At 37.3% G+C, this 25,418-nt stretch overlaps 3 protein-coding genes and 1 long non-coding RNA gene across 4 annotated transcripts in view; 2 read left to right on the top strand and 2 right to left on the bottom strand.

Moving 5' to 3' along the window:
* Positions 1-25,418, top strand: part of LOC134676421 (vacuolar protein sorting-associated protein 4) — a 517,731-nt gene that overhangs the window by 309,929 nt on the left and 182,384 nt on the right. The window lies entirely within an intron of this gene.
* LOC134676344 (suppressor of lurcher protein 1) overlaps positions 1-25,418 on the bottom strand; it is a 265,018-nt gene that overhangs the window by 143,306 nt on the left and 96,294 nt on the right. The window lies entirely within an intron of this gene.
* Positions 9,673-24,241, top strand: LOC134676751 (myosin regulatory light chain, smooth muscle). The gene is made up of 6 exons (XM_063535138.1): positions 9,673-9,975; positions 10,469-10,572; positions 11,672-11,816; positions 13,159-13,278; positions 14,891-15,027; positions 24,023-24,241. Exons 1-6 carry the CDS (start codon positions 9,943-9,945, stop codon positions 24,192-24,194), a joined length of 711 nt encoding a protein of 236 aa, XP_063391208.1. The 5' UTR covers positions 9,673-9,942; the 3' UTR covers positions 24,195-24,241.
* LOC134676778 (uncharacterized) lies at positions 18,364-22,070 on the bottom strand. Its single transcript, XR_010099958.1, has 3 exons — positions 21,532-22,070; positions 21,073-21,409; positions 18,364-20,588 (listed from the first exon to the last, which is right to left on the bottom strand). It is a non-coding gene; the product is annotated as an uncharacterized LOC134676778 (long non-coding RNA).

Below are 25,418 nucleotides of genomic sequence, written 5' to 3'. Positions count from 1 at the left end.
AATGAAGTATTAATAATTTTCTTACTGAATGCCCGATGATTTGACATGCCGAGCGTAAGATTAGATGACAGACGCGATTAGTATGACTGTGCATGAGGACATGCACAATGTCAGGATGGGCGAGTGTAAGATTCATAAAATTACTAATTATTAGAAACAGATTTAATGAAATAAAGAGTTGAATAATCATTGGTAATCTATAATTTAATAAATTTAAAAGTAACGTGATTGATAGTTGACCTTTGTAAATAGAAGGTAGTTGGAAGAAAGAATAAAAGACGACTGGCATGGCGGTTAACGGGCATTCGGTTACGGGCAGAGGTGAAGGGAGGACGATTGTGAAGTAAGGTGATTGGAGATTGAACTGTAACGGAATATTGTGATCAAGAAATATATTGTTGTTATGAAAGAAGGAATTTTTATTATAGTGTTATTATGAGTAACGTTCCGAGACACCTACGACCCAGGGGCGCCGTAAATACTACCGGAAAAATGAGACCAGTTTTCACTTTACGTTCTTTCAACGCCGACGACAGTATGCGAGACAGGCGAAAGCGGAAGGTATATTAAGAGCTGGCAATTTTTTAAAGTGAAACTTTTATTTCAATGAAGTCAGATTTTTTAAGGGTAGCTTAACTAGGCCTTTCTTTGGGATTAGTTCGGTTTCCTCACGGTGTTTTTCTTACACCCAACAGTGACTGGTAAATATCAAATGATATTCAGAACATAAGTTGCGAAAATCTCATTGGTTCGCGCCACAGTTTGTACCTACCTACGACCTCCGGATTGAAAGCTGCACGCCCTTACCGCAAAGCTATCAAAGCTTGGTATTATAAAATTTTCTCCTCTTGTAAGTATTTCTGGTAGGTATTTAAATCATATTGCTGTAACATCTTTTATGCAAAATGAAACTATTTTAACATATATTATTTTTAATTTAAATAGTGTTGGAATTTTATCTTTTTTGTAGTATGAAAACAAAAACCTGGTTTACTTTCGAAAACCCAGTGTTGGTTCTTATTCTTAGTTTTTACGTTTATTATAAAGTCATACATTCACTACAAAAATATTAGCATATGTATAATTTTTATACTCGTATAGAGCTCTAGTTCGCGTCAGTTTTTCATTTGGGTCATGGCAATTTCACCTGCGGTGACTTTTAGTACTCGTGCCTCACGCAGTTTGACATCGGGCCGTTGTAGAAAAAAATTACGTCTAAAAGGGTTTTTTCGTTATACATTTTCCCCAGAATAGGCTGCCAGCCTAGATCAAATAAAACTTCTTATATTTGGAAATACATTCACAAATCTGAATTTCTAACGATATTCTATTCATACCTATCTACTATTGTAGCAACTTTTAAAATCAAATTCAGTTGCGAAATTTTGTTACTTAATGGTATTGAATAGTTTTTTTTAAATATTCTGATGCTTAACAAGTTTTTACACACTTTGATTTAAGTAGCTTCATTTCACTACTTACCTATATTCCTTGTTTAAAATCTTGTCACTAAAACTAATCTTGTACACCGGTAATATACCTACACATGTACGCATTCAAGAACTGTTCACAAGTTGTGTCTATTTGAGCCCATCAATTATAGGTAATATGTTTAATAAATCGTGGTATGCGTATGGTATAGATCGAAATGAGTCGCGTACAAGTTCTCACGTTACCAGCAATTTATTGATGTTGACATTTCTCCGCCAAAACTAAAAGCCTTATTGGGGATTGTCTGGAAATAATAGCATCGGCTCCCCTCCTTTTATCTCTGTGTGCCATTCGTAAAATTGTGTTTGATTATTGTTGTGCCGTATTAGGTTCCGCAAACGGGATTTCGAAGAATAAATAAAAGCAAGTTTTCTGTGGGAAATATTTCCAATATTATGTTTATGCACGTGCCTACCTACATCGTATCCTACGTTGTAGTCTGTTTATATGTTTCTAAGAGAACACGAGAATATAAATGCTCTTTTAAAATATCTAAAGAAACTTATGGCTTAAGAGGATAGTGGCCGATCGCTTCTCCATACAAACATAGACCCCATTTTCCTGTCTGGATATTGACATCATGGAGAATATTTTTACATAATTTGATATATTTTATCCATAGCTATGTCCCTTCGTTCGTGTTCTTTTGATTATTTTATAATTAGGCACATATAAAAGTTGGAAGGGAAAAAAAATCCATAAGTACCTATTTTTATTTAATGACCCTAACTATGAATTTTATTTGATAATGAATTGCCAATAATTGAATTGTGGAACGTTTTTATAATCTAGTAATAAATGTTTAATTAAACCAATATGATTAAGGTACGTACATTTTCTACGTCCGGATATACTTCGCGATATCACACAAAGAGTTTTATACTAAGTAATAAATCCTGCAATCCAAAACCGCAATTAGCAAAAACATAAAAATTATACCTAGAAAACTCCGGCATCTTATCTGTTTTTGCGATTTCTCTTTGGTTCCGTAATAAAACTCGCTTGATATACTTAGAATAGAACGAAAAGGGACACCGCGGAAAGCTTTGCTTAAATAAACTTTAAAAAAGGTTGTTTGGCTGAGGTCGCACAGACCCACACAGTTGGTGTTTGTGTGGTCGTCCTAAATACATAATGTTTAATGGCAGATTTTATTTCGCGGCAAACAGAAAACCAAGAATGGTCGTGATAATAATAACCGTTGCGTAACGTTGGTAAGTTGGAAATATTTTTATCTCTGCCATTAGTCGTGATTAACGACGGCGAGTAGTCGAGCATCGTCACGGTATTAATGGGTCCGGCATTGTGGCAGACGATCTTTCTAAAACACATAGGTAGGTACACATAGCCACTCAAATATCAGCCAGTTTAGTCTTAAAGACCTTTATATTTTTTGAAAACACGATGGAACACCTAGACCCAGCAAAAATCATTTATGAATCGGGGATTTTACAAAACACGATCTTAAGTTAAACGTTACTTTTACTTTATGTTGCACAATAATGAAGTGCCGTTTTCAAACCTATACCTACCTACTATAACCTACCTACCTACCTACTATAATTATCAGTTATCAATGAGGCGCTATTTCCATACGAATAGAACTTAATTTTGAAATTAACCATATCGACAACCGACAATATGGTACCTTTTAGTTGAAAGCGTCATATTTAATTACTTACTTTTTATTTGTATAATTTAAACATAGCTATCTATAAAATACCTAATCTGAAATATGAGAGAAAAAATAAGGTAGGTAAGTATATAAAACGCAATACTTATATGCACTATGCTTAGCGATGTGTCAAGCTCCATTCATCTTCATTAATACGACAGAAGCATCTCTTTCAATCTCATCGCCCTTTGCTTTTAACGTTATCAGGAAATGTACCATGCCCTTTGTGTGAATGAAAATTTGAATGGGATGGCAAACTCGTATGTACGTCCTCATTTAAAGCTACTACATTAATTTTAGTACTTACACAAACCTAGATTATGCAGCAAAATGTTTGCATTATAAAGTTACGACGGAGAGTAACTAATTATTACTGAGTTTTTTTATCCCGCTGTAAGTATATAGTAACTATTTACTAGCGATACAGTTACTTTTTAAATGGATAGTTCTTTACATGTACTTAATCTATTTTAGACTTACTCATTTATTATTCATAAAATTATACTAGACGATTTCTGATAATAAGTACGATATAATATGTATTTTTATTGGTTTTTATTTAATACTTTAAATTCTATTCAAAAATTGCCTCTAAAACTGTTTTAGGCTTTATTAAGCGATTCCTTAACTATGAGCATGAGCAAGTAATGCCATGCCCAACATTTTACATTGGTACCTGCTTATTCAATGAAATTAATATCGATTCAACATTAAAAGATAATTAGTTTGTTAATTAAGTAACGTTCATAATAATTACCGGTAGTTTTCGTCCTTTTAAACATAACTATCACTACACCTTATATAAAGAGTCTCCTGCCGCGTACCTGTGATGTTGCTCCTGGTCGTCTTCACGACGGCTGTTTCAGGGGCCCATCTAGTAAGCGGCAAGTCACCACCTGCCTCAATAACGTGTGTTAGCATTGTTATGGCAGGTGTCCCGACTTCTTTACAATAGCTCAGTCACATTGTCGACCCAAACTTCAATTCATAGACCGATGTACTCTATTCACTTTTTCTACAATAGTTCTAATGCCGACTGCGACCGATTCACGGATGTTTATTGATGCACCTGTAAACGAGTTCCAGCAGGCATTCTACATGACATTAAAACTCTTCAAAGGGCCTCTACGTATTGGATCTATATTCCCACGCTAGCCTATCAAAAGACTGGGGTTTATAGATTAGATTAGATTAAGTTCTTATTTCATGAAATAGATTACATTAGGCTACAGGTTACAGTAGGTACCTACTACAACTTTGCCTGAGCCAAAATTATAAGAATAGGCCAGTGAAATCCAAAATACAACAAAGTGATCTGATATAAAAATAATAACACCAATCCAATGTTCCTCTATAACACACTGTCACCATCATGAAACACGAACCATAATGGAATATCTTAAGTGTCACATAACATCCGAAAATAAATGTACCTGTAAGTATTATGTAACTGATCACATCAATAGAAAGTATTACAAAATAATACCCGGAAATAGCAGCCATTTCCTCGAGTTATAAGGTTTGTGTTTTATTATACGAAATCTTTCTCTTGGTTCAGACGGCTAAATATTTTCAGTCGTGCCGAGGTAAGCTTTATCCGATTTATAGTTCAGAACACTATTTATACAGGTCACACCAGGGAACCCAGACTATAAGCTCTGATATATCCTCTCCGAACTGCACTAAATGGGGTTAAACGATCTCAGAATGGAGGAAAAGCGCTGTTCGGCTTAGAAATTAGAAAAACCAATTATTTAGAAAGGTCTCGCAGACGCCACTGAACTTTTAAATTTTTAATGTTATTGCCAATTTTATTTGTTACAAAAGCAAATGTTTATTTTCGTATCGACAGTGCTACATTTGTTCGATAAATAATAAGTAAATTTAGTAATTATGATTCCTTATACTAATGTGAAATCAGATTAATAAATATATACTAGGGGAGACTAAAGCGAGTAAAACAGAGGTAGGTTGAAACAATGTCAATTTTGAGACATTTATAACAGTTATCGAGTTGGTAAACACGATGTTAAGAACTGCCTAAAACGTATCAGAGACGTAAATATTACCATAAATAAAATAACAAAAGAGTTACATAACCATCGATCATACAGTAGGAATAGACAGCAGTAATGGAAACAACAGATATATTTCTCTTTGAAACTGAACGGGAATCGTCAAGCACAATGCCTTATGAAAAACTGAAGACGAGTTGCTATCTTCCGGTCAGGAGAGAGAAAAACGCGATTTCGTATTCAAGAACACGAGGACGTCAGAAATATCACCGTTCGATTTATATTAAGCCTTCCATTCAACGATCGTTTGCATAATTGGAGGCAAGTAATGTAATCCATCTCCTATGCCAATACAATACAATCCTTACATTGTAGAGGACAGAATAAATCGCTACTGATTCACATAAAGATGAATGTTTGTCTTAGGAACGGAGAAGTACCAATTTCTAATATCTATATACATTCTGTACCGTATGCGGCGGCACGATCCGACTTTTATTAAAATGAAAGTTATTTAGAATGGTATATATACCCTTTCCGGAATACGTTATTCGATTACCTTTTCTTCTTTAGAAAAACTTGATTAATTAATGTCCGAAAGAAATTTACAAAAGAGTGAATAGCAAAGTAGTTGGAGGAACACTACTATGAAAATGTAAATCGAGTCCAACCCTTTTGTTAACGATAATGAGTAGGGAAACGGCATCGCCCCAAAACGGAATGTCATGCTACCAATTAGGAAGGATCTCCCCGGCCCCGCTCATGTAGAACTATGCGAAGCATTCGAAGAGACATTTGTTACAGCTGTCACAGGTCTAATTTAAGTGGCCAGTTAGCTGCAACAGTAGCTGTAGGTACATGTGCCTCCGAGCGATTGTTACTTGCACAATTACGTTAAATGACACAACCGTGACTTTCCGCGACGAGAATGCTGGAATAATAGTTTGGATTAAGCCAATATACTCGTACCTATGCAGCTATGCAATAAAAGTCGTACAAGTGCTGCGCCTGCTCGCGACATGCAAATTGGACAATTTTCACTGTCGGTGTCATATGGTTTGATTACGTACTAGCAGCGAGCCATTGATTGCTCCTGTTAATGAAGGAGACAACTAGTAGACATTTAATTATCGGGTATCGCCAGTTTTAAATACAGTGAGATGCTATGAAAAGTCACGTGACTATTTCTAGTTGACTGGCGTTTTCTGTCAACAATTGGTATCTTAGCTAGGCCCATAGTGCTGAAATTTATTTTCTAATACAATCATTTGATCTAAATCATGTAATCAATAGTATTTTAATACTATACGACCTACAACGCTGCGACGTTACCATTTTTATTTTACTCACGCTTCAGATAGATAGATATAGTGTAAGTGTGGATTTATTTGCATTAACATAAACTGTATAGCCGACCAAGCGTAGGCAGGTGAATAAAGTTACAGGGAAAAGAATTGTATAGGTAAAGATCAAAGGCATCAAGAGCTGTCCAGTTCATGCCAAAAGCGGCAGATATTATACGAGACGTCTTTTATAAATTCACTATGTTGTTTTACTCAATGAACTTTAAATAAATGTAGTTATTTTCAACAAATACCTTCAGCTAGTAGAGATATCGGCATTCGGCAGTAATAGGTAGTAATAAAATAGAAAAACAACGTAAAATTGCCCTCATCTGTTAACTGTAAATAGGTACATTAATGTGCTGTATTTTAGTTCTATATAAATAGTTAAATTAATGAGATCAATTTAACGTCAGCTGTAACAGTATTTTTAACAGGTATAAGGTGTTTCTTAATACTTAATATATTCGTTTCTAAATGCTGCTAAACTAAAATCATGTTCCAGCGAGAACACATTTTAAATATTTTATCGTAGAAACATAAATTGCGACTTCCGTATGCCTGAAGAACGTTTAACTCAACCGCTATTTCTTACCGCACGGACTATATTGCATTTAAATTTATCGAAAGTGCTGTAGCTGATTAAAAACATACATTTTGGACTTCGAGCAACATTTTGATGGAGTTTCGAAATTGGGTTCTTTGAAGTGCTCGGCTCTGGCTGAGGGCTGCAAATAGTTATTAGAAGTGCAATGCGCAATTACACTTGTAAATAGGATGATGTCATGTCTACAAATTCTAGCAATAAAGTTGTATTGAGTGTCACAATTTAGTCATTTATTATGTTTGTATCTCCTTTTTTGGAATCACGGGCCTGTAAATCCCGGTTTTTTTTATAGGCTTGCGTGGGGACACAGATCCAACACGTAGAGGCCCCTTGGAGAGTTTTTATGTCATGTAGAACGCCTGCTGGAACCCGTTCACAGGTGCAACAATAGACACCCATGAACCGGTCTCAGCAGGCATTGGGACTATTGTAGAAAAAGAGAACAGTATACCGGTCTATGGATTGAAGTTTGGGTGGACTATGAGACTGGGTTATTACAAAGACGTACGGACACCTGCCATAACAATGTTTACACAAGTTATCGAGGCAGGCGGTGACTTGCCGCTAACTAGATGGGCCCCTGAAACTGCCGTCGCGAAGACGACCAGGAGCAACATCGGTGTGAGCGGCTCAGGGGTGTCGAGAGGTGTGCGCCGCTTTCTACCCAGTGGCTGTTAACAGCCACTGTGCCAACTCGCGTCTTATGCATCTTTCACTTCCACCCCTGGAGCATATAGCTCTAACGACTCCTCTCTGGACGGCCAATTAAGGCAAGCCAGAGCTGAGAGTCCTGCGGGTCCCCTTGGGGTCCACTCCGACCGACGAAGACACGCCGGAGACGGAGACCCTGACCGACTCTCGGGAGCACTCGGGTCCGTGGGGTCGTTACTTCGTTATTATGTTTATTTATTATCATAGGTTTAGGTAGTGATATTATACTCTTTTTGCCAACAAGTTCACCTAACAACTTCTTTGGGGAAACATAATATTATTTTATTCAATATTTTGATCCGTGTTAAAGTAGTCACACTATATATTGGTCAATTTAAATAGCGAAACTAGTTTATGACCAAATACAATGTTACAAAATGTACTTCATCTCACACATATTGACTTAATTCCTGTTTCTTAAAGCAAATAGCTTAGCATTCGTTTTTATACCACATCAGTGGCAAACAAGCATACGGCCCGCCTGATGGTAAGCAGTCACCGTAGCCTATGGACGCCTGCAACTCCAGAGCTTACATGCGCGTTGCCGACCTTTTAAAAACCTGCACACTCCTTTTTTGAAGAACCCCATACTATAGACCCTCGTTCTACTCAGTTGCAAATTGCAAACGACGCCTTGGCTGATGGGTTCACCTCCATACGTCCGACCCAATCAGAGGTAATCATTCATGGTTAATCTAAGCTTCAGGGGTAAACCATCGCTAACGCTCGATAAGCCGTATATTACAAAAGGGTTAATATTGACATACCTAATTGTTTAAGTATTTATACATTCATAGTCACGCTCTCCAGTGTGAATATTGACATGAGTAGAGAATAAAGGGTTTTCCTTATTGCGACCCATGTTACCCTTTTATTTTACTATGCTATACGAGGCCTGTATTCGTATCGGTCATGATAGTAAAAAAGTTAGCTAAATTTTCCTGATTAAAATTACATAGTAATAGTAAATGAAAATACTAAATAGTTAACTGATTTTTCATGACGTATGTAAAGTACGACAGTAACTACCTCCCGGGCAACACCTATGTAGTAAAAATACTTATTTACTTACTTACTGCTGTGGCGCAGCGACCAGAAGTGGATCTTGGCCTCTGACACTAAGGAACGCCATGCTTCTCTGTAGTAAAAATAGAAATAAGTAATTTATGCGCGAATACCCATTTTTATTGGTCCTAAAATGCGTATTCGGGAAACGAGATAATCACAAGATCTAGAGACGATATAGAGATCAACTAGATTTACATTAGATATCGACTAGATGTGACTTAGATATCTAAGTCATAACTTGTCGAAATCGTTCAAGAGGACCTCCAGAATCGCGGAAACGTCAAATTTGACATATCTATCTTACAAATATCTTTAAATTATCCATATCGTAACTTGTTGAGGTCTAGTAGAGATCTAATTCATTTTCCGAATCGAGCCGTAAGTTATGTCAATGAGCTTTATTTAATAATAATAATGGAAGGACGTAGTGCTAAAAGATATGATTAGTGCAAAGAGAACGACGTCGAGGATAGGGCGAAGTGGAAGCGAAAGACACTGAAAGCTAAACCCATCACCATATGGGATCTATAGAGAGAGAGATTCATGTTATAAACAACCTAACTTAAGAAGAAAAATAAATAAAGAGATAAGAAAATCAAATATGACTGAAACGCCCATACTGTTCACGAGTTATTATTGATGACATAAAGGAAGCCAATATTTTGTGAAGTGAGCATATTTGCCAAACAAACAGAGGGTTCACAGCAACAATTTACAGCTGTCCGACGCCAAGCGAGTGGAAACGTGTAAACGGGGCACGAACAAGTTGCCGACCTGGAAATCTCACAACAGTTTCGGTCCAAAGATTAATTAGTTGGAGTAAACATCTCGACTAATCTTGTAATCAGCGTGCAACTGACTGAAATAAATAAATTATGTTCGTGGGCGAAAATGCCATCCAAATCTCCGCAAATTTACCACTTGTAATAACTTCTCCAGTGCGCTGCTCAGTCGTGAGAAAACGTGCATTTGGACGGGCGTTTTAAGAAATACGAGATATCGAAGAAATAGGATAGTTTCGGACTACGGAAGATGAAAGAGCAAAACAACGAAGTGAAACAAGAAGTAAGTTTATCTTGTTCGATGCATTTCTTTTCTTTCCTTCTTTGATAGTCGGTAAATAAGCTATATAATTTAATACATATTATAATTTTCATTTTAATGTTCATTTTGAGTCGAGTCGGATAATTAATCGCTCACCGGATAACGACTACGAATCAAATATTTACCTTCAATAATTTGTCAATTAATCCTGACCGTTCGATGCCGTCGTAGTTAATAGATAACTTGCACTTATAACTCTTAAAAAATCAACCTACTAAGTTAGGTAATGGAGATAAACTCTGTTACCTCTTCCATTAAATTTATTCGGATTACATAAATTGCAAGTTTTTAACTGAAAATTGGCTACGGCTCGTACCCGTTATCTGCTAAATTACCGTCTGCAAAAGAGAAATTAAGTTCTAAAAGTTGAAACGTTTTATTGCTTGAAAATAGAGTGCTTCAACGTTTTACGAATTGCCAGCAGTGATATAATAACTTCATTATGTTTTTTAAGAACAAGCCCAAAGGCGAGCGGCGCCGCAGTCGGCCCGACGAGGCGCGGGACGAAATAAAGAAATTCAAAGAGAACCTCCTTCAGTCCGCGGCGACAGGCACCGAGTAAGTTGCAGTGTAATAAAACTAGCTCGAAATGAGACAGACATTATAAGGAGCTGGAATTTATTAACTGCTTTATGTGAATGCAGGAAACTAGGTAGATGGGAGTTTTGCTCTTACAATTTTACAATTATTATGTGACCTTGTTATGGCTTTATTATTTATATTTAAAACTACACAACAACCTACCTGCACTTCACAGGTCCGTAGATTCATTATAAACTGTTATTAGGTACTCCAAAAGCTAATTTTAATTAGTATAATATAGGTATTAAATATTTCCTTCTCTTCAAGTTTAAAATTAAATGCAGCATTTCTGTGGAAAGAGAAAACATAAGTAAAAAATTAATTGAAAGTAAATGAAGAAATACTATTAAGTAACGATTGTAATTTAATGGAAAGCCTGCCCGGGCGTCCTATAAACGCTGAACGTAAAGGATATTCTTAATTTCCGCCCGGGCTACGGCTTTGCAAAGACGCCATTTTCATTTTGTTGTAAATGTTTTTATTGAGAGCCGATTGAAATAGCCTTGCCTACACACTTTTTTAATGTTACCGTTAAAAGTTTAGAAACCAACTAAAAAGGTTTCGTTGCTTTCAGTTGGGCTTGTATGAGTATTTGTTTCAAAGTATTTAAATATTATATTTACTCATGTAAATATTACTTTCGAGACTTTTTTTTTATTGTACCTGCAGTACAGTTCACTGTACCTCTTAAAATACTTAACAATTTTATTAAACCTTTTTACTCCACTGTTGCTGATTGCATTCCTATTCTACTTATATTTAAAAGATTATCTGCCTAATGACTATAAAAATTACCCCAAATCCAAGAAAAAAATTGCCTAGAATACAACATACATCGACTCGGCAGAAATGTATAAAACAGTATTATTTTATATCGATTTTTATATTGGGCCTATTGAATCTTTCTGTGTCCCTGTTGAGTTTTCACCTAGAAAAGTATAGCCTAAATGAGTCATTTAAAATATTAGATAAGTATAATGTTTCACTGAGTTTTTGAAATACTTAATCGAAAGTTATTTTACTGCATCCCCATTATTCTATTATTTTTTATAAAAACAGCAACGGATGTGTCCAGGTCCATACTATCGGAGGAGCGTGCTGGCGACACGTTGTCCCCGCCGCCGCGGTCTCGCTCTGCGTCCAAGGCACGGGAATCCCTTTGTGTGCCGCCCAACGTCCTAGCCGAGATGGACGAGGCTAAACTGTTCGAGCTCAAGGAGGTATAGTTGCCATCAAATATATCGGAGCGGCCAAGGTGTTCACAATATCTGAACACGCACTCTAACGCCCTGACAATAGAGACGTGTTCAGATATTTGTGAGCACCTTGGCCGCTCTGATATATCTGATGGACACGAATGATGAACTCGGGGCACGAACACTAAAGTGATGCTTAAAAGTTTATTAATGTATATTAAATATTGTACCCTGTATTAGTTATATTACTGTAAAGAGGTTCAATATCATGTCTAATATCGAGCTTCTTAAGGTCAACTTTAATAATAAGTATCACTTTAGTGATCTTATGATCTAGCCCCGAATTAGCACACGTATGCTAATAAGAGTTGAAAGCTGTGCCACTAATTACGCGGAGGTTGTCTTGAATTATATTGGATAATAGAAATAAAACATGTCATGTTAATAATATTTTTGTAAACTGTTTTTGGTAAACAGTATCAGAATATATATATTATAATCTTTATAATGTGCCGTAACTATAATTGTATTATATGGGCTTCATGATCCACCCAATAAGTTCGTAGTGATAAAGGGATATATTACTTTCCTGGAAACGGCTGAGAGTAGATACATTCAGCCAGCCGTTTTCTTCAAGTAAAAAAGTCCTCACTACATGTACAGTAGGTACTTATACGTTACCTAACTCTTACACGCTGCATATAAAGCGCTCGATTCTCATGTTAAATGCGTTAAAAACTTTATTTCAGCTCTTTGTAGCTGCAGTTAACCTTTTTAGTTGCTGCAGCGTAATTTTCCTTCAGCAGTTTAGTTGTGAATTTGATAATTTTTACCTATTTGGAAAAACCTGCCAAGAGCATGTCGGCCCAGTGTATAGGGTTCCGTTGCCCGTTTAACACAATAATTAAGTATGTCTATACAGTATGTATTTATTGGGTCTAGTTTTCTTAGCCTTGCTTAATTGCAGCCTGATCATCGCTGAGTTAAACCGTACACAGATACAAAATAATTTAAAAAATAATCACTACACCTTGGAAAACAAAGTTCCCCGCCGCGTGTCTGTTTGTGTGTTTGGTCGCGATATGAACTCAAGAACTACTAAACAGATTTTTAAGCGGTTTACACCTAACAATAGAGTGATTCTTGAGAAAGGTTTAAGTTGTATAATTTTTTTTGTACGTTTTCCATAAAAATCCGTAAAAATTTGGAAAGAAACGGGATTTTTTCCGGAAATTTTCAACGCTAGCTAAGACCCATCTTATCTCTGGGAAAACGCGCATTTTTGAGTTAGTATATGTTTACCAAGCAAAGCTCGGTCTCCCAGATGTTGCTATTCAAATGTAACATTGGCGATGTGTTCTCGCAGGCGTTTCTGTTGTTCGATTTGGACGGCGACGGCTGCATCGACCACAGCGACCTGCGGGGCACTCTCGTTAGCCTGGGGGAGCGCGTGGATGATAAAGATGTGCGCGGCATGTTGTCCGAGGTTTGTGTTATTGGTTAACTTAATATTAGTTTTGCTGTTCAAATATTCTACTCTAATAGTGTGACGACAGCGACCCAATTCATATTATATTTATGAAAACATGCACAAGAGCATGGCATGATCTGATTAAAAACAGTAAAAATACTGAGTGTAAACAGGCAACTTCATTATGTTATACATATATGTATTTTAAGGTACATTGGTGTCAAACTGACATATTCGCTAACGTTTGAGTAATTTACTTTCTATACATTTCGGTCGCATCAATTATGCCATTACAAGCGAGATGCATAGAAGAAAGTAAAAAGTAAGTTACGGATACGTCACCTAGTACCCATATACCTAGTAGCCATATTGGTGAATTTCATGCAACCATACTCGTATCTATTCGTTTGTTTTCACATTTAAATTTGACAAGTAATCTAGTGTTACTAGGTTTAAACCAATTTAATTAGTTTTGTATAATTTCTACATCTTGTTATACTGAAATTAAATTATCATATCTACGAACTACATTTCAAACAAACACTTACAGCCTCTATGTATAAACCACACCATAACAACCCACAACCTAGTAAGCATACATGAAAATCCATTAGGAGGCAATTAATTACTTATCAACATGCTACACACTCAATTCAGGTATCTCACTGAATGCTCTGGTAAGATTAAACTAGCTTGAAACTTAGTTCTCTCAAATTAATTCATTTTAACTTTTCAGGCGTCTTTAGTTCGATTTCTAATACATTCTCAATGAGTCGATGATGATATAAAAATACACATTTACGTAGTGTCTATCGTCGTAAGAAAAAATAGAATGAACACAAAGTAATTACAAAAAAGTTTAAAAATTAATTTAAATTTGAAAATAAGCATTGTTAGAGTAAAACCCCGCGCCACGTAAGCGCATGTCAAGCGAAGCCACCGCGTCAGCAGGGGTTCTTGAATTTCACGTGCTTTCTTAGTTTGGGTGTCGGCAAAACCTTTCTCAAAGCCGGCTCGGATCTTAGTTTGATGTTTGCGCGACCCAAATGAAAAATGTATCCATGTGGAAATCCCTAACACAGGACCGTTCTTTCTACTTGTATAAGTATACTTAGTTGTTTATATCGCTCGCCGTTATTAAAAAGTAAAGTACCTAAGTCAATGCCATACCTAGGGTTTACGCTTTCTTAATTTTGAATTTCATCCTAATCGTTTAATTAGTTTAGGTGATAGTTAAAGACGCAGATAAACGGTGGGAAAAAAATAAGTCCATTCCATTGCCAGTGAGGTTTTGGGATTATACTGAGCTACTTTTACTATGGCACCAACCCCGATATCGCGAAAAAAAATTACTCTCCCAAAGAAAATGGACAGCCAAAATGTATGAAACAGCCAAACTTTTTTTTCGCGATTTCGGGGTTGGCCCAATATTAAAAGGTACTCTTTATAATCCCAAATCCCTCCCTGGCAACGGGAATGCACGCATTTTTTGTCCACCCTCTAGAATTGTAGATTACTAATACATAACAGGCGCATGATAACATTGACAGGAGGCCAATTTAGCTTGCATTCTGATCAATAAGATGTGTTTGTGCTGTCTAACCTCGTCTATTTAAACCCCTTGCAGGCACCCAACCCTCTCGATTTCGACGGGTTCGTCAATCTGCTCGGGTATCGAACACTGGAACTGGACTCGGAGGAAACATTGGTGGCAGCTCTCTCACGTTGGGATAGAAATAATTCAGGATACATTTCTGAAGAAAGGTAATAAAGAATGCACGTTAAACAATAGTTATGGTCGTTATGGATGATATAAATAATCTGTAGATATTAATTAATATGATACCTACTGGAGTTTGCACCTTATATTTTCCATTTTACATCCAACGTATACACTTTGATAGACATTATATTTTTTTCAGGTCTTGTAAGTCGTTCAATAAATTGTCTTTTCGTAATAGCTGTCGGTTGTAGAGTTCCGTATTTTAAATGACTTTAATTTGGGGTAGTTAACAGTAGATTAGTTTTGAATTTTATGATAACTAGTACCTACCTATTATACACATAATTTGTAAAATAGTAGGCCTGGCCTAATAAGGCTTAGTTTCCCCCTGGGTTAGAAGGTCAGACGACAGTCGTTTGCTTAAAAACGAGTGCCTACGCATGCAATAAAATACAGTTAAAGAAAAGCAATAATTTGGTAAATAAATAAGAAATGAATAATAAAATTACTTGAGCAACGAATCACCAATTGATAGGAATCAATCAGAAATGCTATTTGCAATCGAATTGATACTGAGAATTTAAAAGCACGTTTCCTACGAACAAGAACATGACGTAAACGAACATGGCCTGAATGAATAATATATTATAACAAGTTTACGAGTTGCAGCTTTCAAAGAGACTCGTTTGTTTAAAAAATAATGAACCTCCACGCCGTATTTGAATTTCTTTGATGACATTTTGTCTTCATATAGGCGACTTATTCCAGGCATTTTCAAAGTAAACAATTTCGTTTATGTATATCATTGAGGTGAGCAAACATTAAATATTTTTTGACATGCGAAGCGAAGTATTTATTTATCAAGGGCATGACTATTGACAAAATCGTTTTCCGTGGTAATGCAGGCGGGGCACTGCAGTTTCAGGATATAAAATAGTAAACTGTGTTGACAGGATACTTATGTACTTAATGTGTTACCGTAAAAGCCCATTTTTAGTAAAAACTCGTTTAAGCAAAACACATTTTCACCAAGGCGATAAGGAAAACTAGATTTGAATAAGTAGAGAAAACGTCTTTTCACGTAAAACGAGTTTTTAAGGTAACATACTTACGCAGTTAATAAAGATCAGATGAGATTTTAAATTTCGAGGAAAATCATCATAACCTAAAATATTTTTACCTAAACCTAAAGATGTCATTGAAAGAAGAAATTTTAGTCAAAAGAATATTTCGGAAATAGGCAACTTCCTGCTCTTGTTTATGAAATACTTGTTAAATTTGAACATTGAGGCCATACCATCGCGAAACCCACGACAACTCTTGGTTCTAAACTCTAGCCTGAAAACGCGCAAAGAGGCACAATCCTCCTGAAGTTGCTTACTTCAGCTGTCACAAATGCGGTCGCAAATGTTGATCCCATGTGTTGTACAGTCACGAGAGACGCTGCTTAAATCATCACCCTTAGTTAAGATGTTACAAACCTCATGATGAGTAGCGTTATTCAAATACGTCTGTCAAATGTAACAAACCGTTTATAATCGTTTGTCCCTTTCCGTCATTTTGACATTTCTTTTTGTTAGAAAGGGATAAAATTTAAGGTTGCTAAGTTTTATGAATGAGGAGGTAGGTTTAGGAGAGCCATTTTCAAGCACTAACACATCACACATGTTTTTGACAGTTTAAAATTCGAATACTGTATTTTTACAGACCAAATATTTGGTCTGTAAAAAATGATGAGTGGTTATTTAACCACTAATCATTTGGAGGCATGAATTCCTATTTAGAGTATGAGAATTATATTAGCTAAGTCATTGTTTGATTAGTATAATATATTATCCTGGATATTATCCTGCTTCTTCTCTCTCTTATTTTTTCTCGTACCAATCTATGAGTGCAAGCAAGATACATGGGGGGGACGTCACGGACGTTGACGAGTGCGGTTGCGCTGCCGGTTTGAAGTGTTATTAAATAAACAAAGTTACGTTTGATCTTAATTTATTCGTCGTAAACTGGTGCTTTATTATACAACTATTACCGTGTAGTGTTATTGCAGTGAAATTACAAACATAAATTAACTTTTGGACGTAAAACTTAAATAAAAGCTAGTTGTGATATACATACCTACCCACCTACGTGTACACTTAATGTGACAAAAGTTAGCTAGAGGATTTACAGTGCTCGGATTGTTTTTTTAAAAGTGTGTTACGCAGGACAGGCAAGTTAGTTTACTGGTTTCGTATGCGCAATTGATCAGTAATCTAATCTAATAATTTAAATCGACTTTTCCCTTGTTGCGAGTGGCGCCATCTAGTGGTAAGGTGCCGAACGAATTAGATGGTGTACTGAACTCTGCTACTAAACGTAGATATGGTTGTCTGCGCGGCTAATTGTGGTAGACCCCTCTTATCGACAGGTGTCGCTAGGTGCGCTGAATGCGAGTTGTCTTATCACAAGGTGTGTGTAAACATGACCCTCACCGCCCGCGTCGCGACCACATGGGCTTGCCCATCCTGCAAGTCGAAGTCAGCGCGGGACAACAGGGACAACACACCCATTAAAACCAGTGACTCGGGGAATGCGAGTGCTGACGTCCAGGCGCCGTCACCTGCTGAGCGGCAGCACGAAAACGTCGCGGAGGAGTTGCGCCTGTTTCGCAGTGAGTTTAGGGCTGCCAGAGACGACATTGCAGGCCTCAGGCATGAAGTGGCGGAGCTGCGCGAGCTCATAACGGGATATCAGGCGCGCTTCGAGGCAGTGGAGGAGAGGGTGAAGGCACTGGAGGAGCAGTCGCAAGAACGCGCGTCGGGCGGGGCAGACTACAATGAGCTGGCGGGTACTGTGGCAGCGCTGAAGCAGGAGCTGTCCGACCGCGACCAGGATCTGCTCTTAAGTGACCTGGAGATAGCGGGAGTTCCTGAGCACCCAAATGAGAACCCTTCACATCTGACGAGTCTGATCGCGCAGAAACTTGGGGTCAGCCTGGACGAGCGCGACGTCGTATTTGCCGAGAGAGTCGGTCCGAGGAGGCTGGTGCCAGCGGCATCGGGGACCGGTGGTGAGGCGTCATCTGAGGCTGTGGCGGGGCGTGCGCGCCCGCGGCCGCTAGTGGTCCGGCTCGCGCGCCGCGGGATCCGCGGCGAGTTGCTGCGTGCCGCGCGGACGCGCCGCGGGGTCGACACGTCCGGTTTCGGCTTGCCGGGAGAAGCCAGGCGGTTCTACGTCAATGAGCGGTTGACGAGGCTAAACCGGTCCTTGTTGTATAGCGCTCGTCAGGAGTGCAAGCGATTGGAGTGGCGTTATTCCTGGACCAAGGATGGGCGCGTCTACGTACGTCGAAAGAGTGGGGACGCAGCGCACCGGATAAAATCTGAGGACGATATAGGAAAGGTTTTTGGGTAGAATTGGGTTTGTTGTACTATGACTCAATAAAAGTTGCGGCTATGTGTTTCTTAATTTTAATAACTATGTGTATTATATATAAGTTTGTGGTACATGTATATCTTAGCCAAGTATCACTTATCGATGTATCGCTACAAATGCAGTATATTTATTTTATTAGCCTTTATATTCATTGTCATAAATTTTCCTGTGTCGGCTGTTCATGCAAAGCTTATCATACAAGTATGGTTGTTAAATGTCAGAAAAATGAATTTAGATATCACACACACTAAGAAACGCTTAAAAATAGGTTTATTTAACGCAGGTTCTCTAGGCACAAACCATGATAATATTGTTTCAGCATGTATCCGACAAGACTTTGATATTTTAGCTATAAATGAGACGTGGCTGAGAGAGGGTGAAGAAGGGCGAGCACCAGTAATACCTGACTACAAGCTGAGGCACAAACCGCGCCCGCCAGGGACTCGTTCTCGTGGCGGAGGCGTGGGTTTCTATATCAAACGAGGAGTCAGTGCTCGCACTTTATCTCACCCAGTTGACCCTAAACAAAGCTTAGTGGAACAAATGTGGGTTGCATTGACCCTTAACGGAAAGAAGCTAGTAGTGGGGACAGCGTATCGACCTCCATGGATGAATACCGACCTATTTTTTGATGCCATTTCCGACACAATTAGTTTTTTACACAATTATGATAATATTATTTTATTAGGAGATTTTAATATTAATTTATTTGTACATACTGACACAAAATTTCAAATATTTCATAACTTTTTAACAAGTTTCAGCCTGAACCAATTGATAACAGAGCCTACACACTTCACTGACACAAGCCAGACACTGCTTGATGTGGTGTGCACAGATCTACAAGCTAGAAACATTAACATTGAGCACCTTGGATCTGTACACGGTCATTGTCTAATAACTTGCGAGTTTTTCATTAAGCGTGACAAGCCCAAGCCATACACCACCACATATAGGCCCATAAAAAATATAGAACTTAATTTTTATGAAAAGGATTTGCAAGAAATGTGTTGGAATTTGCTGCCCATTATGAATGCAAATGAAATTGCAAATGCTTTCAGTAAAAACCTACAAATATTATTTGACTTACATGCACCTACCAAGTCCATTGTAATTAAGGCTCCCCGCCCACCGTGGATCACTGACACGATCCAGTTAATGATGAAACTGCGTGATGGAGCAGCAGCAGAGTATCATAAAAACAAGACAAGTGCTAAGCAAATGTACTATAAAGAGTTAAAATCTACAGTAAATAAAGCCCTATATAATGAGAAAGTAGCGTATTTTAAATATAATATTAATAATAAAATAAAAAACCCTAAGGTTTTATGGAAGAATCTTAAATCTACATTAATCCCTAAAAATGACCCTGATTTACCATCCTGCTTTAATGACCCTGATGCAATAAATATACATTTTCTAAACCTGCCGTGTACTGCACAAACATCTATTTCACAGTTGACCTATTTTGAATTTGACAGATTTAATTATTCAGTATTTAAGCTGCAGCCAGTCAGCCCCGATATGGTTCTTACAATAATTAAAGGCTTGAAATCAAATGCTATGGGCTGTGATGGCATAAATCTAGATATGATCATGATGACATTACCTAACAGTTTGGACATAATAACAAAATTGATAAATGCTTCTATTCTAACTTCTTCTTTTCCTGACGCCTGGAAGCAAGCAGTTGTACGACCCCTCCCTAAGATTACAAATCCTACCCAGCTTAAAGATCTTAGACCAGTAAGTCTATTGCCCTGTCTGTCTAAGGTGTTGGAGAAGGCTGTGTGCTTGCAATTAACAGAATATATAGAGAAAAACAATATTTTACCGGATGTACAGTCGGGCTTTAGGAAGGGAAGGAGCACCATGACTGCTTTGCTCGATGTCACTGATCATATACTGTGTGCTCAGGATCAAGGAATGTGTACTATATTAGTGCTGCTAGACTTTTCCCGGGCATTCGATTGTATAGATACGGTATTATTGTTATCAAAATTGAGCTACTACGGGTTTGATTCTGGTGCACTTAAATGGTTTGATAGTTACCTTGCAAATCGTAGCCAGCATGTAAAATTGAGCTTGAGTGATGGCTCATCGCTCATCTCAGAGAGCATGAAACTAGCACGAGGGGTGCCTCAAGGCTCGATCCTCGGCCCGATCTTGTTTATTTTGTACTCTGCCGACATAATAAGGCATATAAAACATTGTAAATACCACATATATGCAGACGATGTGCAGGTGTATATCTCATTCAAGCAGTTGGACATTGACAATGCAATAGGCAAACTAAATGAGGATCTTTGTAGAATAGCGGACTGGGCTACCAGTAATGGCTTATTATTGAACCCTGCCAAAACAAAGTACCTAGCATTTGGCAGTAAACATCAGCTGGCTAGGCTTAATCCTACAATGGATGTAAAATTAATGGGAAATGCCATCGAGCGTGTCAGTGAAGCACGAAACTTAGGCCTATTAATGGATTCGGAGCTCAGGTATGAGAAACATATTTCAAATTTAGTTAGGAGCTGTTTCTATAAGTTAAAAGTTTTGTACAAGATAAGACCTTTCTTGTGTGAAACTCTACGCATCCAATTAGTTGACTCACTTGTTCTGTCAAAATTAAATTATATGGATATAGTATATGGTCCACGACTACTCACTAAAACAAAGCGACTGGTGCAACGAGTTCAGAACGCTTGTGCCCGTTTTTGCTTCAATATTCCGTTAAGGGCACATGTAACCCCATTTTTAAACAAATGCAACATGCTTAAAATGCTACACCGACGTAAGCTTCATCTGGCAAGTCTTCTTTTTGAGGTAGTACACCAGCGGTCTCCTGCGTATCTCTTTGAGAAACTTTCCTTCCGTAAGACGCGAGTAGCTCGACAATGTGGGTTGCAGTTGTTAACGCACCGTCACTGTTCGGCTGCATTCCGCGGAAGTTTCAGATATTTGGCAACAAAATGCTGGAACAATCTGTCTCCGCCTTTAAGGAACCTGAAAAGTGTGCATAGTTTCAAAGTTACGCTAAAAAAACAGATATATGAACATCAGCAAAGACAGGAAAGTTTAAGATGTGATACTAGTTTTATCTAAGAAGCCTTTTTTTTTTCACATACCTGTAGTTATGTCCCATGAGCCAACCATTTCTGCACTATTTTTTAATTTGTTCGTCTTTTCCAAATAATTAATTTAGTGATATAGTTTGGTTTGTTTAAAGCTTTTACGACTAGAAGTTTTTAAGTTTTCTGCACAAAATGTACACGTGGATAGCTGTGTCATAGCACAAATATGGCCGTGCTGGTGTCGTGCCGTGTGACGTGGCAATGGCGTGGCGGCCAGCTGTCACTTGGCTGTCAGGCCTGTTCCAGATACGGCAATTGCCGCAATGTTGAAGTTGTATATAATAGTTTTAGTTTCAATTTTATGTTTTAGGTATAGTTCTAGTTTTTAATTAGTTTAGTAAATCATAGCATAACCGCCTCGTCGTCGAACGGCGTACGCCTGGGTTACAACGGAAGAACAGCGCTGGCTTTGCCAGCAACATGCTGAGTTGTGACCCTTTTATGGCATTTTTCACTAAATGTTATACATTGTATATTTGTCAACATGTTTTTGTCATCTGTGTTTGTTTGTCATAAATAAATGTATTTCTATTCTATTCTATTCTATTCTATTCTATTCTATACACATATATATTGGTAACAAATATGTATCATGTTATGAAAACTAACATTCACCTTATGGCGTGGTTTAACTGGGGCATTTTAATAACGTAGCGATTTAATCATTTAGGAAAATCCTTCCGACCGATGTTCAAACATAAAATTCAATTCAAGCATCCCCAGAGTAATTAATAAGCAGTAGACACTTATTATACTTAGCATTAAGTTAGACATGAACTATGAGAATAGGCGAACTTATCTAATCTCCACGGAATTGAGGTTTCAGAGCACCTTCGAAGTTCGAGAGGAATTAATAATATGAGGCTTAGATACTACGCTTACATTCAATATTTACTTACCAATACTATAAAGTACCTTATATAATAGTTACAAAATAATTTACAGCGTTAATTTAAAAAAAATCGTTAACTTTATGATTCTGTGACCGTTCAGAAACTTTATTAAACGTACCTACTCGTATTATTATTATTATATCAGAAAATTTAATAAGAATTGCGGTAAAGGAACATAATCGTTTAATAGACGCAAAAGGGCCTGGCCCGCGGACCGTTCACGTCCGCCCCTGGAGATCCATAAACAAAACGGATCAAGATTAAATTACATTTTCCGGTATGCGGAATATAATATTAAGGAAACCTCAAGAAATGATATGAGCCACATGTGTGTGCTGTCATAATGTATTATTTATACTTCTAATAATTTATATTATTTAAATTGAAGTAATTTAGTCCTGACACGTATGTTTTAATAAATAATAATATCTTATAAAGTGGCGAGTTGGCTATATGATTAAAATCTAGTGACACCTCTCTAGCTCTCTACCCTCAGCCCTCACGCCGGTGAAGCCCCCCCCCCATCCTTGCCCATCTTGTCAAGCCACCGTCTTCCGGAAATAAAATTGTATATGTACTTACTATTTTATCAGGCAGGCGCTGGTTTTATATCCCATAGACCGATACTTAGTCCATCGCTTTCACCCAATAGATAGCCTAGTTTATTTTAAATTTCGTCAACTCTCAATAGTCCTTACATCCTAGCGGTATACATAGGTACTTACATGTTCATACATTCATTCTAACTTTAGTTCTTTATTAATTACTATGCCCTGAATCCCAACTTCATGTTTTTTAGGTACCTTTATTAGTTATCTAAGGTAATGTACTTCACTGTTTATCAAAGGATTTTATTTATTGACATTGAACATTGCTAGAATGTTTGATTCCATTTAATCCTACTTTCTTAAAATTAAATATTTATGTATAAAACACAAAAACTGACCGCTAATTTCTTACAAATTCAGCTACCCTGTAGATTAAACAGAAGGGCGATCCACTGGTATAATAAATATTTTAAACATTATTAAAACCTCGAGTCGTATTCCTCAAGTCATCCTCTAGAGGTTTATTAAAATTTTCGGTGTAATCTGAATTTTACGGCGCTACCGGATAGGATTTCATATAATTTCGGGGAGTTTGACGAGAAAAAAGGTTATGAAAATATTTGTTGGTCGTATACATGCTCGTAAAGTAAATTCAAGATGTCTTATGTCTTGCTTCAGAAAATATTCAGTTCAGACACAGTATTAACACGGTGTAACAATGATTATATTAAACCTCTGATTAATTATAATAAGCTTAATACTAATATAAGAATACTTACGAAAAGGTTATTAGTTAGTTGTTATAATTAAAATGGTTGGGTTGGTTGTATTGTATCGTAGTTTGGGCGATTTTATGCAACTCGGCTTGCGCCTATTTTGCGTGATATACTGGGATAGATATTGGGTTGGTTCAAAACGTTAAAATTACATCTAAAATATTTTTAATGATCTCTATACAAATATTTTTAATGAAACATAATATCAATAGATAACAAATGTAAAAGAAAAACCTGCTCGAAAAAAAATAACTTTAGTTTTTTTTAGGATTCGACATGATCTTATGACGTGGGGCGACCGCTTTACGGAGAAGGAAGCTGACTACGCGCTGGACGACGCTCCCACTACACAAATAGGCGGAAACACCATGATTGACTATGTTCGTTTCTGCAGTCAACTTTGTGGCTTGCGTAAAGCTAACAAAAAGGAGGTGGCGTAAATTTTCTACGAGAATTAAACGACATCAAATGTCATTGAAATGAATAACTGTATTTTATTTAAAGCCAGAATATAAACGATATATAGACATAGCCTTGAAAGTCGGTGAGGGCTTTCAAGGGCTCTCAAAATACCTTAAAAGAGCGGCACAACGTGACATGACGCCGTGATGAGCCGAAGTTAGGTACTGAATTAAAACCAAAACATTGATTTGCTAATCCGTGAATTAATAACGTGCTACTCAATCAGTGCTAACCTGTTATACTTACTTGCGTGTTTTTTGCATGAGGACCAGCAGGAGATGCTGGAGAGTTTGACAGTCTGACGCACGGCAACGGAATGAGCTGTACATATGTCGCAGAGAAATGACTTAAACCGGGATTGAGAAGAGGGATTAGGAAATTAAGAAGTTCCCTTGAGTAATACTAACTTCCAAAAGACGTCCGTCGTAACTCCTTTTAAACATAGTTAAGACTTCTAAGACTGAAATAAATTCAAAGAATCAATATTAATAAGATATCTACCTACGTTAATGTAATATTCATGTTGCCTTTTAGCTTTAGAGGGTAAACCCCTCAAAGTTAAAACTTTGCATCCACCTAAGATGTTTCAGAATCCACTTTTATAATACGCTTCGCCTTTCCATTTTATAAGATTATAATATTATCATTTTGCGACTGATGGACGTATTGGACGTGTCTATAGCGCAGGATGAATGCTTTAATTAACGTAACCTAGAGAAACATAGTAAGAATAGAATGGACTAGACTAGAGTGTCCATACCTCAGTTGTAGTACCAAAAATACTTGGGCCAAATTCGACATGTACAACTGTCAGATTTCGCATCCACGTCAAATCAACAGTTGATTTTATTGCATACTGACTGTTGATTCCATCAACGGTGCATAATATCATTTGGTACAACCAAAACTCAACTCTAAACTAAGGGTGGTTCGGTTTGGTTTGCTTGTCACCCTGTCGATTGTTAATGTCAAATTTTAACATTGTACGTATTCGAGAACTTATGATTTTTCCCACATCAACGGGAGATCAACACGATACGTCAAACGTCGCTTGTCGAATAGGGGTCCTTATTTTGGCAGCCGACATCTAGCATATATCGCTACGCGCACGACTGCCACGCAACCTAGCGTCCGCAAATCTATCGAAAAACGTCAATTCACTACATCTTAGAAAACTACTCGAAACTACAAAACTACTGAAC

This window comes from Cydia fagiglandana, chromosome 2 (genome assembly GCF_963556715.1).
Source record: "Cydia fagiglandana chromosome 2, ilCydFagi1.1, whole genome shotgun sequence".
Lineage (NCBI taxonomy): Eukaryota > Metazoa > Arthropoda > Insecta > Lepidoptera > Tortricidae > Cydia > Cydia fagiglandana.
The sequence above is the reverse complement of the archived record's forward strand: the minus strand, read 5'-3'. Positions and strand labels throughout refer to the sequence as shown.

Excerpts from the sequence above, each read along its gene's own strand:
- LOC134676751 (XM_063535138.1), top strand. The coding sequence starts at position 9,943 with ATGAAAGAGCAAAACAACGAAGTGAAACAAGAA. Across the intron at positions 11,817-13,158 it reads AACTGTTCGAGCTCAAGGAG|GCGTTTCTGTTGTTCGATTT; the intron begins GTATAGTTGCCA and ends GTGTTCTCGCAG. Across the intron at positions 13,279-14,890 it reads TGCGCGGCATGTTGTCCGAG|GCACCCAACCCTCTCGATTT; the intron begins GTTTGTGTTATT and ends AACCCCTTGCAG.